At 49.2% G+C, this 19552-nt stretch overlaps 3 protein-coding genes across 4 annotated transcripts in view; 1 reads left to right on the top strand and 2 right to left on the bottom strand.

Annotated features, from left to right (window-relative positions):
- The window catches only part of CDC42SE1 (CDC42 small effector 1), a 41552-nt gene extending 33334 nt beyond the window's left edge, over positions 1-8218 (top strand). The window contains exons 3-5 of the mRNA XM_083416924.1: positions 1300-1410; positions 3703-3806; positions 5749-8218. Of these exons, the coding sequence (XP_083273050.1) occupies positions 1300-1410; positions 3703-3774 (183 nt within the window). The 3' untranslated portion in view covers positions 3775-3806; positions 5749-8218. The remainder of the gene's footprint in view (positions 1-1299; positions 1411-3702; positions 3807-5748) is intronic.
- A 3075-nt stretch (positions 8219-11293) lies between these two features.
- Positions 11294-15129, bottom strand: LOC310666173 (uncharacterized protein). Its single transcript, XM_083416839.1, has 2 exons — positions 14409-15129; positions 11294-11633 (listed from the first exon to the last, which is right to left on the bottom strand). Exons 1-2 carry the CDS (start codon positions 15033-15035, stop codon positions 11607-11609), a joined length of 654 nt encoding a protein of 217 aa, XP_083272965.1. The 5' UTR covers positions 15036-15129; the 3' UTR covers positions 11294-11606.
- A 3074-nt stretch (positions 15130-18203) lies between these two features.
- The window catches only part of BNIPL (BCL2 interacting protein like), a 29237-nt gene continuing 27888 nt past the window's right edge, over positions 18204-19552 (bottom strand). For both annotated transcript variants that reach the window (XM_083416746.1, XM_083416747.1), the window contains exon 10: positions 18204-19253. In XM_083416746.1, the coding sequence (XP_083272872.1) occupies positions 19220-19253 (34 nt within the window). In that variant the 3' untranslated portion in view covers positions 18204-19219. The remainder of the gene's footprint in view (positions 19254-19552) is intronic.

Below are 19552 nucleotides of genomic sequence, written 5' to 3'. Positions count from 1 at the left end.
GTACCGTCTCTTAAATCACATAGAGATATTTCAGTAATTAATCCCTAACAGATCTAATGATAAATACAGAGAAATTGCGCTCATCAGATCTGCTTCCAATAGCCAGTAGAGCGCGAGACCCTTAATCTTGAGGTTGTTGGTTCAAAGCCCCCATTGGGCAAAAGATTCCTGCGTTGCAGGGGGTGGACTGGATGACCCCTGGGGTTCCTTTGAACTCTACAATTCCATGAGTCTATCTCAGAGACAGCTATGCTTCTGAATACTAGTTGCTGGAAACCGCAGGATGGCAGAGGGCTCTTGTGCTCAGCTCCTGTTTGCGGTTTTCCAACAGGGATCTGGTTGGCTACTCTAAGAACCGGATTCTGGACAAGAGATAGGCCCCCTTTGGCTTGATCCGGCAGCCAGGATCTTTTGGTGTTCCTGTGGAACCTCCAGCTCCAGTGGCAGTCTATCCAGATTTCCAGGTTCTTAATAGAATAGAATAGAATAGAATAAAATTTATACCCCGCCCATCTGGCTGGGTTTCCCCAGCCACTCTGGGCGGCTTCCAACAAAATATTAAAATACAGTAGTCCGTCAAACATTAAAAGCTTCCCTACACAGGGCTGCCTTCAGATGTCTTCTAAAAGCCTGGTAGTTGTTTATCTCTTTGACATCTGGTGGAAGGGCGTTCCACAGGGCGGGTGCCACCACCGAGAAGGCCCCCTGCCTGGTTCCCTGTAACTTGGCTTCTTGCCGGGAGGGAACCTCCAGAAGGCCCTCGGTGCTGGACCTCAGTGTCCAGGCTGAACGATGGGGGTGGAGACGCTCCTTCAAATATACTGGACCGAGGCCGTTTAGGGCTTTCAAGGTCAGCACCAACACTTTGACTTCTGCTCGGAAACGTACTGGGAGCCAATGTAGGTCTTTCAGGACTGGTGTTATGTGGTCTCAGTGGCCGCTCCCAGTCACCAGTCTAGCTGCCGCATTCTGGATTAGTTGCAGTTTCCGGATCACCTTCAAAGGTAGCCCCACATAGAGCACATTGCAGTAGTCCAAGCGGGAGATAACCAGAGCATGCGTCACTCTGGCGAGACAGTCCAGTTCTTAGGGGCATTTGGCCTCTGTGGGAACAAGGGGGGCTGGACTTGATGGACCCCCCTTTGGCCTGACCTAGCAGCCAGACTCTTCCAAGTGGCGCTTCCAATGTGTCAAAGCTTTGACCGCCTTCTGGCTCAGGCAAAGCCCTGTTTTCCTGTCTTTCCTCGACTCTGGTGGTGATGTTTTCCTTCCGCCCTGTTCCTCCCTCTCCCCCCACAGCCGAAGAAGACGCGGCGGAGAATCGACCGCAGCATGATAGGGGAGCCCATGAATTTCGTCCACTTGACGCACATCGGGTCCGGAGACATGGCGAACGAGGGTCTCCCCATGGTAAGCCTCTGTTCTCTTTGGCTGTTCGGTTTGGGTTTGGAAGGAGTTGGGCGTTTCTACGCAGCAGATACAAACCTTTCCCATCCACTTTAGCAAATGGCAGGAAGTGAGTTTTTCATTAGGTTCTATGAGGAAGGAAAGGTTTGCCCTCGCCTGCCCTCTAGTGGCTGTTTGAGGGCGACAGCCAAACTAGCCTCATTTTTAATTTTGGTTTTGTAAAGTTGTTTTTTTAAAAAAAATCATTTTATAACGTATATAAACCAGAGAGAGCAGTTGCAGCCACAGATGCAAATCTAAAGAGGAGAAACAAAACTGTAAGTCAGGCATGTAGAATGAGTTCAGCTGCACATGGGTTTAAAAAAACAACAACCAAAATCCCAAACATTTTCAGGCTTGTGATGTGGACTGGTTTAGCTGTAAAGGAACGCATAATCATATTTAAAGTGTCTTTTGCTTCTGGTCCTTGTCAATATCTCAAATTATGCATAATTTGCTCTATTATACCGATATTGCAAAGCGAGCAATACCAAGTGCAAAATTCTGGGCTGTTTTCTTACTAGCCCATCCGCCAAGATCATATACAGTGGTGCCTCGCAAGACGAAAAGAATCCGTTCCGCGAGTCTCTTCGTCTTGCGGTTTTTTTCGTCTTGCGAAGCAAGCCCATTAGCGGATTAGCGTTATTAGCGCTATTAGCGGTTTAGCGGCTATTAGCGGCTATTAAAGGCCTAAGGGATTAGCGGATTAGCTGCTAAAAGGCTATTAGCGGCTATTAAAGGCTTAAGGGATAAGCGGATTAGCTGCTAAAAGGCTATTAGCGGCTTAGATCAGCTGTTAAGCGGCTTAGCGATCAGCTGTTAAGCAGCTTAGCGAACAGCTGTTAAGCGGTTTAGGGGCTTGGGAAGAAGGGGGGGAGGGAAAAAACACCCCAGGAATCGCAAGGCATTTTCGTCTTGCGAAGCAAGCCCATAGGAAATTCGTTTTGCGAAGCACCTCCAAAACGGAAAACCCTTTCGTCTAGCGGGTTTTCTGTCTTGCGAGGCATTCGTCTTGCGGGGCACCACTGTATAAGGCCAGTTCTTTTGACAATATATCTCTCTTGGTATCATCAGAAATATTTGACGGCATTAATTTTGGACAGCAAGCCCTCGGTTCTTTAGTATTTTTCTGAAAAATTATTTATACATTTTCCCATTGCAAATTTTCACATTCCATTCAATTCACTCCATACAATCAGAATCATCGACTTCCCCTTCCGTGGTGCTGTATATATACCCATTACGGCTGCATTTTTAAATTGCTCCATAAATTCTTTTGTTCTCCTTCCGCCTCCTATCTTTATATACTCTAAAACTGCTGAGTTTACTGCCACCCTGCTAAAGTTTAACCTGTTAACATGATTCTTCAAATGTCCTGCAAACATTTTCCTCTCTTCTTTAAACACTCAATCTTCCTGATTTCTTTAGTAATATTAGGGTTGCCATGTTTCAAGAAATCCGGACACAAAGGTTGTTGAGCTTTTTGGGGGAAATTGCCCAAAGAAAGCTCTTTTTTTGGAAATTGTTCATTTTTTTAAGGAAAGTTGCTGAGCGCTTTTTTAAGGAAAAAACCCAGACGTATGGCAACCCTCGTAATATTTACCATTTGTGTCAAAGTTAAATTCCCGCCATAAAGGATGAGCTGTGCTGAGCTTACTGCAACCCCTCCAACAATGAGGTGAGATGGAAGCGGACGTTTTTGACATTTGCCAGGGAACAGAGAGCCCTGCTTATTAATCAGGATCAAAAGCTGCAGCAGACAGATTTTGACAGTTTCAGAACTCCAGGGCTGGCAGAATCTGGGCTTGCCACAGCCTGCCCTCCCCTTTTGCAAACATGCCTCTGTGTGCTCCTGGGCTTCCTCGACCAGCTGGCGCTGAGAGTCTTGTGTGCGAAAGGGAGATCCGAACGCCAGCCAGACGCCGCGCCCTCGCTTCTCCAGCTGAGATAGCGCCAGCCAAAAACCCTCCCTGCCTTCGCCACCCCGACCGCTGCCACCCCCAGTGCCATATTTACGTATAAGCTAAAGAAGCTATAGGGCCCCGCTCTCTTGGGGACCCCCAAAAAAATTAAAGGGGGGGGGGGAACTGGATGTACATTTGCAAAATATAAGAGAAAAAAACAAATAAAATAAAACCTACATACAGCAACCGTGTTTTGTGTTGTGTAGACTCCTGGGATGTAAGTCATGGGCTAGCCAAACGTTCTTCCTGATCCTTAGTCCTAACCTCAATCTCTTTCTCTCTCTTCCATCAGACGGGGGCAATGCATGAAATGAGATCCAAATGCGGCCGAGATCGACAGTGGAGCAGCTCCCACGTTTTGTAGCTCTGTGGTGTTTCCCCCGCTTTCTCTTCCGTGTAAGTGCCTTGCTAGATACGAAAATCCCTTCCCTTTTTTTTTTTTTTTAAAAAGTTCCCCATCTGATCATTAAGGACTAGCTGCATGTTCTGCCATAGAAGGAGGAATCCTGGCTCCCTGCCCAAGGTTTGAGCTGTAGTCCCTGTGGGAATGTTCAGGGAGGCAGGAGGGGATATATTGTTTATTAATACCCTTCTGAACTTGCGCTATAACAGGCATCCCCAACCTTTGGCCCTCCAGATGTTTTGGACTACAGTTCCCATCATCCCTGACCACTGGTCCTGTTAGCTAGGGATCATGGGAGTTGTAGGCCAAAACGTCTGGAGTGTCGCAGGTTGGGGGTGCCTGTTCTATAACTTATCAGAGTTTTACATCCCCCTTTTAAACACAGAGCAGATAGCTGGTTGCAGGCTAGTTTAAGCCAATTACTATTCAGTCCCTGACCATTAGGTCCAGTCGCGGCCGACTCTGGGGTTGCGGCGCTCATCTCGCTTTACTGGCCGAGGGAGCCAGCATACAGCTTCCGGGTCATGTGGCCAGCATGACTAAGCCGCTTCTGGCGAACCAGAGCAGCGCATGGAAATGCCGTTTAACTTCCTTCCAGAGTGGTACCTATTGATCTACTTGTACTTTGACGTGCTTTTGAACTGCTATGTTGGCAGCAGCAGGGACCGTCGCAGGGGTTCAAACTGCCGACCTCCTGATCGGCAAGCCCTAGGCTCTGTGGTTCCCGTATATCCCTCTTAAGAGAATATACACGCCACAATCTTGTTTAAAGTACAGTCATACCAGTTACAGGCGCTTGAGGTTGCGCAATTTCGAGTTGTGCACTGTGCCGGACCCGGAAGTACTGGAACAAGTTGCTTCCAGGTTTCGGCGCATGCTCAGAAGCGCTAAATCACACATTGCACATGCACAGAAGCGCTGAATTGCAACCCGCACGTGCACAGACGCGGCGCTGAGGGTTGTGAACGTGCTTACTGCATGGATCACATTCACAACCCGAGCATCCACTAAGTTTACTCACATCATCAGTTCACAGTTGGATCCCTGAAGGCAGACTTAGTTACAAATATGTAGATATGGATCTACCCCATAGAGGGGGGTTAATCCCAGTGACTGCAAACTGGCAGTCGCTGCAGTTCACGCGACGAAAGGAAGATGGAGAAGAAGGGAGGGGGGCTACGTGCCTTGCGCTTTTGTTACCTGCACAGGTAAAGCCACACCCACCTCTAGTCTCATGCAAAAGGAAGGATGCTCCAGCCCAGGAGGAAACAGGAAGTTTTTGACCGGCTGGAACAAACATCGGCTTTGCGTGTCCACTCTAGGAAAACAAGGAATGTTGTACTTGACTGCTACCTAAGTATCACATCCCATAGTCCCCACTGCCCAGAGACTAGCCTGCCAGGGAAGTCTTGAGTTAAAATATATAGCTTAGACGCTGTTTTCTAACTAGTTTTCACTTCCCCTGCCAATTCAGGTGGAGGAGCAGGAAGGAGGTGGAGAGGGAATGTAATTCTTCATTCCACTAAGGGAGCTGGGCATGTTTAGCCTGGAGAAGAGGAGGTTAAGGGGTGATATGATAGCCATGTTCAAATATATAAAAGGATGTCACATAGAGGAGGGAGAAAGGTTGTTTTCTGCTGCTCCAGAGAAGCGGACACGGAGCAATGGATCCAAACTACAAGAAAGAAGATTCCACCTAAACATTAGGAAGAACTTCCTGACAGTAAGAGCTGTTTGACAGTGGAATTTGCTGCCAAGGAGTGTGGTGGAGTCTCCTTCTCTGGAGGTCTTTAAGCAGAGGCTTGACAACCATATGTCAGGAGTGCTCTGATGGTGTTTCCTGCTTGGCAGGGGGTTGGACTCGATGGCCCTTGTGGTCTCTTCCAACTCTATGATTCTATGATTCTATGATTCCAATCTCTTTTCTTCTCGCAGGTCCCGGGCAAATTAACAAATCGAGAAATCCCAAAGAAAGAAATAAGTATGTAAAGAACCCTCGCGCGATTGGCCTGCTCGGATCCTGTCGAGGCAGGTCGGCGAAGCTCAGAAAAACACCAAACACCCTTCGTAACTTATGCAAACTGATTCCAAATCGGATCGGATTTTCCTTTTTTCTAAAGAGCGTCAGCAACAAACGCAGAAGCTTATTCCTCCGCTAATTTTCGCCTCCCAGATTTGCATAGAAAGATTTGCTGAATCCAACACTCCCTTAGCTGCCGCTTCCTCTCTCTCTTCTCTACCCCCCCCCCACAAAAAATGCAGAAGCATCTCTGGACCGTCAGTCTCTCATGCCGTCCTTCGTTTCGTGGCTACCGCATTTTGCTTTTTCAGAACTTGGCAAGGAACCGGGGCGGGCGTTTGAGGGAGATTGACGCCCGGGGCTTCAGCAAGCATCTACGTCTGCAAACATGCCATCCATTTAAAGCACAGCCAAAGCCTCTTCCACACGCACACCCCCAGGCCAATCACCCTGGGAACTGTAGTTTGCTATGGGTGCTGGGAATTGTAGTGCTGTAGGAGTAAACTACAGTTCTCCGGATTCTCGGGGTACATGTGCTTTAAATGTATAATGTGTGTGCCATTTTGCTTCATTTTTTAAAAGTGCATTCTGTTTTACCCCCCAAAAAAAAATCTGGAGAGGAACTTATCGTAACTGGGTTGTTGTTGTTGTTTTTTTACATGGAAGTGTAATCACTGGATTTTCGGGCGTTTTCTGGGGAGGGGGAGAAGGATCCTTTCCATGAGGCACGGATTTTTTTAAAGAGCAGGAGGCAGAGTGCCAACCCTGCTGGAATCTCCCCTGTGAAAGCCTTGCTGAAATGACTGGAAGGCCCGCGAGAGTGTGGTTAGTGACGTCACAGGCACTAGCCAGTCGCCACCTTCCACAATTGGCCTGCTCCTGAAGACCTCTTCTCTGTGCCAGTCACTAAAGATGAGGTGCAGCCGCTTTGGGGTTTCCTGCGCCAAAGCATCCCACACGCAGGGCGGCCTTTGCACGTTGGACTTCCTCTACCAAAGGGCATCAGAACGAGAGAGATGTTGTTTCACCAGGCAAAGCGAGAGAACAAACACGGAAGATGGAGAGGATCCGGTCCGGATGATGTCAGAGTCTTGTCGCCTCTTTGGCCGCAAAGCATCGTGGAGGGAGAAAATCTCTGGATCACATCAAGGCAATTTTGGAACTTCCTTTTATATGTATAAAAAATGCAATATTCCTGTTAAAAGCTGGGCAAAGTTCGTCATTCTGTTGGGATAGGGACATTTCACTGAGATCTTTCTTGGACTGCGGGAGCCTTGATCCTCAGTTCTTCCCGTCGAATCATGAATGTTGGGCTCTAGAGGTGCTCAGACTACAACTCCCAGCAGCCCCGGCGCACCCAGTGAGGGAATTATGGGAGTTGTAGTCCGGCAATTTCAGGTGGGTGCCAAATGCTTCCCTGCACCCCACTCTCCCCAATTTCTGGAAGTTCCTCTCTCTGACCCCGTGAAATTCTCCGCAGAAACATCTCCCCATCTGATCGCTAAGGACTAATCCTGACTCTCCCCCCGAGGGGTGGAGAACCTCAGGCCAAATCCGGCCCCCCGGGCTGCTCTGTTTGGCCCTCGGAACTCTCCCTAGGCCACGCCCCTCTCCACAGGCCACGCCCCCTCTCCGTCCCTCCTTCGCACCCTGAATGATGTTCCCTGGCTGGGATTTGTCCCTAAACTCTGACGGGGACACAGAGAGAGAGGACCTTGTGAAAATGTGCAGGAACCAGCCCACTGTACAAAAGCGAAAATTATATCCCTTGCTACGCCCGTTTTTCTCCCTGGCACCACTGCCCACAGATGGCACGCTGCCCCCGGAAGGAAAATCAGCCCTCGGGCCGGTTCCTCGCTCCAGAATTACTCCATCTGACTGAATGGGGTTTCCCAAGAGGAGGAGGAACTCTGAGGTGGGGTGTGTGGGAAGGGCGCTAGGGGCTGGTGTTGGGGGAGCACTTCAGATTTTAAGTTCCTAGGCCTCATGAGGCTCTGGCACCGGATGGCGGATCGTTCCCACCCCCATTCCTTCTCTCTCATTATTATTAGCAGGGGCGTTGCAGGAAATATGAAGCCAGCGAGGCTGAACTCTGGAATCGCTTTAGGGTTCCACTGCAAATAAAATAAAATAAAAAGCCCACATCTTTCTGTTCGTTAAAGGAAAAAATAGTATGCTTAGCTTTATTGAGCAATGCCAGCTTTGCTTGTCTGTTGATGCCCCCCCCCCCAAAAAAAACCCCTCTTTGCTTTTTCACATTAAGATGAGGAAGACTTCCATCCATTTGCTCATTACACAACAGGTTTGAAATATATCAGAGTCTGCCTTCATTTCTATGTGTGCTGGCCAATAATTTTTTACTGCCATTTTTCCACCGTTATTTTTTTTAAAAGTTAACAAATGCAGGAGGGCGAGATTCGGCTAAGCCAAGCTCAGAGTATACCTCTTGAAATGCTCCCTTGCTTTCCCCGGGTCTCCTCTGAGTAGGGCTTACGTCTGATGTCACCCCAGAGGTTATCAGATAGCTGGGAATTAACATTTAGACCCTAGGGGTGAGGAGCCTCGATCCTTGAGGCCCAAAGTGGCCCCCAAACCTCTCTGCCTGGCCCTCGGAACCATCTGAAGGCCACGCCCCCTCTCCCCAGGCCACACCCCTCATTGGCTCTCTTTCACACCCTCCTGGAGCAACCTTTTCCTGATTCGAACTCGGATCCTGCCTCCTGCTTGCGTGGATGTAGGATGGAAACTAAAAGCCTGTGGAACTGTCCTTTCGCTCCAAATTAATCACAAATCTTGATCATCTCCTGAAGGAAACCGGTTTAAAAATACAGCTATGCTACAATGCCTCTGTATTCCTGCTCCCTGTAACTTTCGACCCCCTCCCCTCGAGCCCCAAAAATTTCTGGTGCGGCCGAGACCGACCACAACAAACAGGAGATTTTCTCAGGCTGCCAATGACGTCGGCTCTGACTCTGTCCGCCTCTGGCGCCACCTACTGTCGACCTCCCGCCCTGATCACCACTTTGCCTAACGTCAGAGCCGGCCCCATCTTACCCCGCAAAGCTCCTGAAACCACCTCTCCCCTCTGCGATTTCAATGGGTGACTCCGTGTCAAACTGCTTAAGTTTCGCCCCGGCAGGGCTGGCGTCGAAACCATCGCTTTTGGGAAAGAATAGCTGGACTATTCGGGTGTATGCTTGTTTGCTGAAAACATGTTCTCTCTTCTTCCTTCTTTTTTTGTAAACGAGGAAATTTATGGGGGGGGTGCGAGGGGGGCGGACCAAGATGTCTAAATATAACGAGGAAGCTTCCTAAAAGAGTATTTTTTAAAAAAAGGAGGGGAGAAGCCGCAATCTGCGCACAGAAATTTCGCTGGGGTGGATGCAAGAATTTGGTGTGTATCCGATCGGTGGGAAGGTTGGGCTGGTGGGGTAGATTCTTTTATTTTCCTTCGCCTCTTAAAATGTTTTCTGCCCCCTGCACTGCTGCCTGCCCCCCCCCCAACTTGCGACCTGTTCTGGAGAGTGTAATGTATGCTTGAAAAATTAAAAAAAAGTCAAAAGATGGCCGGGATCTGTGTCTTGGATGGCGGGAGGAGGGAGAAAATGACCACTCCTCTTATTAAGAGACTTTTCCTGCAGTATTTCATTATTATATGAAGTTCGTGCTCCAGAGATGATGAGCTCAGCTGCTGTTCTCAGAGGACCTTCAAGTCCATGGTGTAAATCATAGATTTAAAACACATTTGGTGCACATTTTCTCCCGGTCCAGGAATCCTGGGAATTGTAGTTCAGCCCCTCGCAGAACTACAGTTCCCAGCACCCTCAAACTACAATTCCCAGGATTCTTGGGTGGAAGCCAGGTCCATTAAATGCGCTTTCAAGGTATGGCATGAATGTGACCCAATCGCACCTGGCAGGTTTCCTCCCATCTGAATTTGTCCGTGTTTATTCTTTAGTTGAGATTCCTGCATTGCAGGGGGTTGGAATGGATGACACCGGGGTGTCCCTTTGAATTCCACACTTCTATGATTCCCTGAACAGAAAAAGAGGTGCATCTTCAGCATTTTCTGGAACCTATTTCATGAAAGTGCCAGGGGAGGAAGATCCACAACTTAGGGGCCACCGCAGAGAAGACCCCGTCTTGGGTCACGACCCCCCAAACTTCTGAGGGTGGTGGAACTACCAAGAGGGCCCCTCTGCCAATCTGAACACCCAGGAGGTCCCTAGGGAAGGAGGTGGCCTTTCAGATATTTGGGGCCTTAAGTTGCTTACGGAGGTCATGCAAGCACTCAGCAGAACCCCAGGAAGTAATCTGGCTGCCACGTTTTGAACCAATTGGACTTCCTATGCCGTCTTCAAGGGCAGCCCCACAAAAAGTGCATTGCAGCAGTCCAGCCTGAAGCTCACCAGGGAATGGAGTGTGTCAGTCCAGTCACCTATGTCTGAAAGGGGTCCAGGAGCAACGCCAGGCTATGAGTCTGCACCTTCCAGGGGTGTCCAGAACAGATCATCTCCCCAACTTCTGGACCTGGAAGTTCTCCCTAAAAATCTGTAAAGTTTGGAAAGGTTCAGACTGCATCCAAACGTTTAAAGGCAGATCCGCACTGTACGTCCAAAGCAAACCCAATGTGCCTTTATAGCATGGGACATTTCCCCCAAAGAATTCTGGGAGCTGTCGCCTGTCCACAATGGGAAGACTAGCTCAGTGAGCAAGGAACTAAAGTTCCCAGGATCCTTTGCAGGTAACCACCTGCTCTAAAAGCACGGTGCAAGCCTTTACCTCGGGAACGGCCGTGCAAAATTTGATTACGATATCTTAAGAGAAGGGACACGGGTGGCGCTGTGGATTAAACCACAGAGCCTAGGACTTGCCGATCAGAAGGTCAGCGGTTCGAATCCCCACAATGGGGTGAGCTCCCGTTGCTCGGTCCCTGCTCCTGCCAACCTAGCAGTTCGAAAGCACGTCAAAGTGCAAGTAGATAAATAGGTACCACTCCAGCGGGAAGGTAAACGGCGTTTCCGTGCGCAGCTCTGGCTCGCCAGAAGCGGCTTAGCCCTGCTGGCCACATGACCCGGAAAAACTGTCTGTGGACAAACGCCGGCTCCCTCGGCCAATAAAGTGAGATGAGCCCCACAACCCCAAAGTCATCCGCGACGACCTAATGGTCAGGGGTCCCTTGACCTTATCTTAAGAGAGCTTGGGATGTGTAGCAAGGAGACAAACAACTTTTTTTCAAAAGACATGGATACAATCCTGTACTGGGGGGATATCTGTGCCCTCCTCCCCAGACACTTTAGGATTCCTACCTCCCACCGTGGCCTCAGCATTCAGTGTGCCTATTGGTCAGGAATGAGGATGATGGGCGTTGTAAGGCCATCAATATCACCTGTCCACAAGTCACCTGTCCGTGCCCCAGTCTCTCTAAACCAGAGAGAAATAGAAAACAGAAACACCTACTCAGGAATCAGCGTTTTTTATTCAGCTGCTCTCAACAGCAGGCGGGGCTCCAAAGGAAGACAGAGGAGACCCCAAAAGAATAATAAAAACCCCTTTCTTTCCAACAAAGAATATTTAGGGTGCCGCATCTGTCCGTCGTACAACCTCCATCGCCCTGCCCGTTTTCCAGGCTCGCTTTGTTGCCAATTTGAAAGCAGTTCTGGCAAATGAAGGGCATTTGCTTTTGGGTAGAAGAGCGAGATCCCAAGCGCCACGTTTCTTACAAGGCCCCGCTCAGGGCCGATGCTCAAAGATCGCCATGGCTGCTTGGCCTTCACTGTTGGCGCCTCGGCTTCGATTCCTGAAGTATGAAACGGGAAAGCAAAGAGAATTAAAATGTAAGAGGGGAAACACATGCCGCACACATTGGTGCGAATCGACAAGCTCCCCAGGATGTTGCTGGGCGGGTAAAAAAACTCTTGACGGTTGTTTGAGCGACACTAGAGGCAAGGCGGGTCCGATGTGACCCTATAGAAGAGGTTATTAAACAGTAGGTGGCATGGAAAGGTTGGAGAGGGAAAAGGTTTTCTCCCTCTCGCATCATGCTAGAATTCAGGGGCATCCGAGGAAGGTAAACCTTGGAAGATTCAGAGCAGGTAAAAGGAAGGAATTCTTCAGAGCATAGTTAGACTGTGGAACTCCCTGCCACAAGAGGCAGGGATGAGCAGCAATTTGGATGGCTTTAAAAGAGGACTGGGCAGATTCATGAAGGAGGAGAAGGCCGTGAGTGACTACTAAGCCACAATGGCCATACTCCACGGTATGCGATGTTTCTGCACACCAGCTGCCGGAGACAGCAGGAATAATAATAATAATAATAATAATAATAATTTATTATTTATACCCCGCCCATCTGGCTGGGTTTCTCCAGCCACTCTGGGCGACTTCCAACAGAACACTAAAATCCAATAACCTATTAAACATTAAAAGCTTCCCTAAACAGGGCTGCCTTCAGATGTCTTCTAAAAGTCTGGTAGTTGTTTTTCTCTTTGACATCTGGTGGGAGGGCGTTCCACAGGGTGGGCGCCACCACCGAGAAGGCCCTCTGCCTGGTTCCCTGTAATTTCGCTTCTCGCAGGGAGGGAAGTTTTTAATACGTGACGTTTTAATATATTTTTAATCTTTGTTGGAATCCGCCCAGAGTGACTGGGGAAACCCAGCCAGATGGGCGGGGTACAAATAATTTATTATTATTATTATTATTGATTTCCCATTGAGACATCTGGTTGGCCACTGTGAGAACAAGATGCTAGACTAGATACGCCTCCTTTGGCCTGATCTAGCAGGCTCTCGTGATCTTGTACACTGTTGACCACGTTGGCCGGGTCCACGGAGAACTGTGATCCGACGTCCCCTGAACCTAGGAACTAAGATAGACTGCCTGGAGACCTGGAGGCTCCATGAGAACATAGGAAGAACCCTGCTGGGTTGAGCTTTTGGGAGCTTGGCTGAATCTCTTCGCTCCGAACTTAGCCAGGAATTTTTTCAGTGCCGGCCCAAAACATTTATCTGCCTAAAGAATGGGTGAGATGGTGTGTTCTTGCACAACTCTAGTGATTACTAGTGAGCTGAAAGGCGGGGTATTGGCAGCAGGGAGGCCCAGAGCCAATGGCAGGCAGAGCTGCCCCCTGGGTTGGTTGTAGGGAAGGAGACAGGCAGGTGGAAGGTCTGGGAAAACACCTTGCTTTAAATTAAAAATAATCCACTCCCCAAGCAATTCTGACGGGAAGCATTCCTCTGAGCACGTGCAGAGAGCAGCCGCACAGGGCCCCACTCTCGCGACCTGAAACAACAGGTCTCCACAGCTGTGGGGATCAGAGGAAGGGCTCCCTGTGGGGATAAGCAACCTCATGTAACCTACATGCTTAAGTTGAATTAGGGACACGGGTGGTGCTGTGGGTTAAACCACAGAGCCTCGGACTTGCCGATCAGAAGGTCGGCTGTTCGAATCCCCGCGATGGAGTGAGCTCCCGTTGCTCGGTCCCTGCTCCTGCCAACCTAGCAGTTCTAAAGCACGTCAGAGTCGGCCACGACTGGACCTAATGGTCAGGGGTCCCTTTACCTTTACCTTTAAGTTGAATTAATGCATGAAGGGGTTAAGACCATAGAGTAAGCTGTCCAGCCAGGCTTAGATCACTTTGGGAGGAGCTAGATAATCAAGACTTGGTTCTCCTCCAGTTTCCCTGAGAAGCTTGGTGTGTAAAGAGGTCTGAGCTGGTTGCTCCAAGCTCAGGCTCTTACAAGCCGCTTGAGTTCCTGTACCAATAATTTAGGAACTTCCACCACTGTAACTAAGCCACGTTTTTCTGCCTGCGTTTTCTGACTGATGTGTGGAAAAGCACATGAACCTGACCTTGAAAGAGTTTGTAAGTAAACCAATTTTTAACTTACTAAACATGTGGTCTTTTTTTCTGTGCTAGGGGAAGAGGGGAACTTTGGAAGGTACTCAGAAGGGCATATTTCCATGCTTTTATTTGCTGCATGTGTTATGGTTTTAAATCTCTGCTTTGCCCCAAACCTGGATCTTGGCATCCAGGCAGTCCTTCGTTTATATGCCTATTTTCCCTTGCACCCACGGAGAAGAAAGCCCACCCCCCGACATAAGAACATCAGGAGAGCCTGCTGGGTCTGGCAATGAGGGGCCCTTCTAGTCCAGCATCCTTGTTCTCCCAATGGCCAACTCCATCCCTCTTCTGGGAAGCACTCAGGCAAGACCTGAGTGCTACAGCAGCTCTCCCCTTCCGCGGCTCATCACAGAGCATAGCCACCAACAGCCTTTCCCAACCAGCGACTGCGCCTGCATCAGCCCTAACTCACAGGAGCTGGTTGAGAAATTTGAGTTTTCCTCCTCCCTCCCCATTCCTTTTTCCTTGCGTGTCGTGTTGCTATTGTTTTCCAGATTGGACGCCAGCGTGGCGGTGCCGTCTCGTTTTAACAGATTGTACGCAAGCCACTCTGGGGGGGCCTTTGGGCCAAAGAGCAGGGATGCGCCAATGCTCTGAATGAATAAACAAAACGGGGAGCGCATTATGCGCCGCCTCAGCCCTGCCTGCCTGCCTGCCCATCCGTCCCCCACCTGCTCCGGCGGGAAGGCGTCCTTGATGCTCTTCCAGAGGTCCCTGAGTCCCTCGTGGACCTGGGTCCAGAAGTCCTTCCTCTTGTGCTCCTTGTCTTGCTTGATGTCTTGCAGTGCGCACATGTGCATTGGCCCCTGATCGCACGCCAGCGTCGAGGAGTTGCACTGGCCCTGCTTGCACTGGCAGGCCTGGTAGTTGCACACCTCCCTCTCGAAGCGCAGGATGTCGTACTCCGCCGGGTCCAGGTGGACGCCGGGCTGCGAGTAGGTGATGTCTCGCACCCGGGACATGCTCCCCGCAGCGCAGTTGCAGTGCCACTCGCTCCACTCCTGCCAGGCATAGCGGTTGTCGCCCACGACGAGGACGGTCTCCTTGTCCTGCGAAGTCCCCGCGCTGAACATGATGGAGACCGACACCAGCGGCGCTTCCGTGGTCGTCTGGTTCTCGTTGCTGTTGGTGTAGCCCGCCGCCACCGTCGCCCTGGCAGCCTCGGGGATCAGGGCCAACAGGTGGGGAGGCGCACTCATCTGGGTCATGTCTTCCGTTTCCTCGCCCAGGCCTGGCCCGGGCGCCAGCCAGCCCCACAGGCAGAGCGCCAGCACCAAAGTGGCGCCCCCTAAGGCCATGGAGGGGGACTGCGGGTTACGAGCTCGGGCAGGGACAGCGCCCGGAGGTCTTGGTCTGGTCGGGATGGGAAGGGGAGGGGTGGAGCCTGCTGTCGTTGGGGGCGGGGCCTCGCTAGGCAACCCGCTCAGAACTCTGGGGGAGAACAAAGGAAGGGCGGAACTCTGGGGAGGGAAAGTGGGCAGGATTTATGAAAATGGGATGGGATTGAAGGCAGATAATAATAATAATTTATTATTTATACCCCACCCATCTGGCTGAGTTTCCCCAGCCACTCTGGGCGGCTTCCAACGGAATATTAAAATCCAATAACCTATTAAACATTAAAAGCTTCCCTAAAAGGGGCTGCCTTCAGATGTCTTCTAAAAGTTTGGTAGTTATTTTTCTCTTTGACATCTGGTGGGAGGGCGTTCCACAGGGCGGGCGCCACCACCGAGAAGGCCCTCTGCCTGGTTCCCTGTAACCTCACTTCTCGCAAGGAACCGCCAGAAGGCCCTCGGAGCTGGACCTCAGTGTCCGGGTAGAACGATGGAGGTGGAGACGCTCCTTCAGGTATACTGGACTGAGGCCGTTTAGGGCTTTCAAGGTTAGCACCAACACTTTGAATTGTGCTCAGAAATGTCCTGGGAGCCTATTATTATTATTATTATTATTATTATTATTATTATTATTACTATTATTAATCAATTAATTAATACAACACCCTTCCTCTCCAAACACTAAAAGCTCCCCTAAACAGGGCTGCCTTAAGATGTCTTCTAAAAGTCTGGTTGTTGTTCTCTTTGACATCTGGTGGGAGGGCGTTCCACAGGGCGGGCGCCACCACCAAGAAGGCCCTCTGCCTGGTTCCCTGTAACTTGGCTTCTCGCAGGGAGGGAACCACCAGAAGGCCCTCGGCGCTGGATCTCAGTGTCCGGGCTGAACAATGGGGGTGGAGACGCTCCTTCAGGTATACTGGACTGAGGCCGTTTAGGGCTTTAAAGGTCAGCACCAACACTTTGAATTGTGCTCGGAAACGTACTGGGAGCCAATGTAGGTCTCTCAAGACAGGTGTTATGTGGTCTCGGCGGCTGCTCCCAGTCACCAGTCTAGCTGCCGCATTCTGGATTACTTGCAGTTTCTGAGTCACCTTCAAAGGTAGCCCCACGTAGAGCGCATTGCAGTAATCCAAGCGAGAGATAACTAGAGCATGCACCACTCTGATGAGGCAGTCTGTGGGCAGGAAGGGTCTCATCCTGCATACCAGATGGAGCTGATAAACAGCTGTCCTGGACACAGACTTGACCTGCGCCTCTATGGACAGGTGTGAGTCCAAAATGACTCCCAGGCTGCGCACCTGATCCTTCAGGGGCACAGTTACCCCATTCAGGACCAGGGAGCAATATTGGAGCAAATTAAGAGGCACAACCAAGTTCTTTCAAATATTGGGTTCATTCATTTATTCATTCATTCGTTCACTGATTTGCTTATTTATTGCTGACCCTCCACCCTACGGTCCCTGGGCGGGTTACAGCGTCAAGACACATGATGAAAATCTGTTTAAAAATTCGTACAATCATAAAAGAAATAACATGTGTCCTAAAAGCATCCCTCAGGTCTCAGGGTAAAAAACACTCTCACATTACACATGTGAGAGTGTGTATCTTCCTATATACATAAAAACGTAAGGCTGTCGTCACGCAAGTGCAATGCAGCCTCAAAACCCTGGATGGAGGCAGTGAGAGATTTTACTTTCTTGGACTCCATGATCACTGCAGATGGTGACAGCAGTCACGAAATTAAAAGACGCCTGCTTCTTGGGAGAAAAGCAATGACAAACCTAGACAGCATCTTAAAAAGTAGAGACATCACCTTGCCAACAAAGGTCCATATAGTTTTGGACCATAGCTATGGTTTTCCCAGTAGTGATGTATGGAAGTGAGAGCTGGACCATAAGGAAGGCTGATCGCCAAAGAATTGATGCTTTGAATTATGGTGCTGGAGGAGACTCTTGAGAGTCCCATGGACTGCAAGAAGATCACACCTCTCCATTCTGAAGGAAATCAGCCCTGAGTGCTCACTGGAAGGACAGATCCTGAAGCTGAGGCTCCAAGACTTTGGCCACCTCATGAGAAGAGAAGACTCCCTGGAAAAGACCCTGATGTTGGGAAAGATGGAGGGCACAAGGAAAAGGGGACGACAGAGGGCAAGATGGTTGGACAGTGTTCTCGAAGCTACCAGCATGAGTTTGACCAAACTGCGGGAGGCAGTGGAAGACAGGAGTGCCTGGTGTGCTCTGGTCCAGGGGGTCACGAAGAGGTGGACACGACTAAACAACAACAACAAGCCATAGTTTTGTTTTACAAGTTTACTTGTGCTCGGTGGTACTGTTATCTACTTCCAGTCTATCTTCCATTTCCTGCAGTTCATCCTCCAGTTCATGTGAGGACGCAGTGTCACTGTCCCAATCATCTTCACTGCATTTGTCCATTAGGTATTTCTGAGGTGTAATTCCATCATCAAAAGGTTTCTGGGCTGGGAGATTGGGGTGCAGAGAGAGGGTGTGGGCAAGGGCCCGGGGGGCAGCTGGAGGGGGTGACGGTAGAGCTAGTTGGCAAGCATTGTAAGCTGGGCAGCAGCCCCTAGTGTGTGTGGAGAGATAGACTGATAGACAGACAGACAGACAGACAGACAGACAGACAGACAGACAGACACAGTGGTACCTCGGGTTACATACGCTTCAGGTTACATACGCTTCAGGTTACAGACTCCGCTAACCCAGAAATAGTGCTTCAGGTTAAGAACTTTGCTTCAGGATGAGAACAGAAATCGTGCTCTGGCAGCAGCAGGAGACCCCATTAGCAAAAGTCGTGCTTCAGGTTAAGAACAGTTTCAGGTTAAGTACGGACCTCCGGAACGAATTAAGTACTTAACCCAAGGTACCACTGTAGGTAGATAGATAGATAGATAGATAGATAGATAGATAGATAGATATGATTTACGGATCTTGGACCAATCACATTTCCTCCTTGGAGGAAGGGAGAAATAAATTTAAAAACAAATTTTTAAGACAGATAAATGAGCTGCCGTTCACCTGGTTTACATTTCCGAGTGGGAAGGAAACTTAACGTATATGTTGCAATTAAATATGCATGCATAGCTTTACATAAAGAAAAGAAATTAAAGCCAGGTTTTCCACATCCAGTATTTTATTCGCAGAATGCACAAACCATTTCCTGTCAACCTGATCAATAGAAAATTTTGGAGGTAGCTTTTTCGTTCTGGAGGAGCAGCACTAAAAACTCAACGTCCTATTGGGGGCTTTTGTTAATATCAGTTTATTTACAAATGTACAAGTTATGCCCAGGAGAGTCAGCAGGCGCCAGGCCAGGGGGGTTCATCTGGGTCCCCCAAACAAAGCAGCATGTTTGTGAACCCCTCACCCCCCCCCCAAAATGCCCCCCACTTCTCTCTCTTGTTTTGGGCCATCCAGCCGCAAAATACATTCCATTCCAAAACTGTCTCTCCTCATTCTTTCCCCCAGGTACGCTTATTGAAAGCGAGTAGCCGGCAGCTCAGAAAAGCCACCGGCGATTCGTTTAGCGAGCAAAAGTTTCTAGCCGTTTCAGCCTCTTATAAGAATTAAACAAAAAATGGCATTAAATAGGAATGACCTCAGCAGCAAGCCGAGAGCAGATCGTCGACCCAAAGCTTTCCTGAACAGAACTTTAGGTTGAATGCTTGGTTCCAGCTTTGCACTCTGTACGTGCTCAGAGACACTGGGCCACATTCAGTGTCAGTCCCGCGCAGAGTTAGGCCCTGCAGTACCCAGAATCCGTCTCCTTTTTGAATTCAGGTGCGGAACAAAACTCTCGTAAGTTTCATTTCCTTTTAACCTCTTTAAATAAATGTTTTTAATGTTTGATGTATTGCGGTATTTTAATATTTTGTTGGAAGCCGCCCAGAGTGGCTGGGGAAGCCCAGCCAGATGGGCAGGGTATAAATAATAAATTATTATTATTATTATTATTATTATTATTATTATTGGAATGTTTAAGAAACAGGATCAGGTCGCAGTTTCTAAGAGGGTCTTAGAGACAGAGAGGGACCTGTGAGTCTGTGTGCTTGTCAGCATTTGATACATTAAAAAAATAAAAATAAAACACTGTCGTAAGGTGCTAAGTAATGCAGCCAGCTTCACGTCTTGTTAGCTCCGGGAACTGACCCTGGCTTGCTCTAGCCTGGAAGAGATGGAGGGAAAGGGAACAGAAAGGGCTGTCAGACATTCAAATATTAAACCGAACAAGGCTGCAAATACATCGCGCACACTGCCAAAACACATTTAAAGCATTTCACTTTGCAGTGATCAGATGGGATTACCATGAGGAATTATAAAATATGCATCAAGCCACTGTGTCTGCGATGAAAGCATTGCGTTGGCTGGGTTTAATTGATTGACAATAATTTCTGATCAAACCCCACAAGCCTCTGCATCTCTGATTTCTCTACACCTGACAGACACGTATAAGCATCCTGAAAC

The sequence above is a fragment of the Podarcis tiliguerta genome (genome assembly GCF_965153285.1).
Source record: "Podarcis tiliguerta genome assembly, chromosome: 16".
Lineage (NCBI taxonomy): Eukaryota > Metazoa > Chordata > Lepidosauria > Squamata > Lacertidae > Podarcis > Podarcis tiliguerta.
This window is presented reverse-complemented; position numbering and strand designations above follow the sequence as displayed.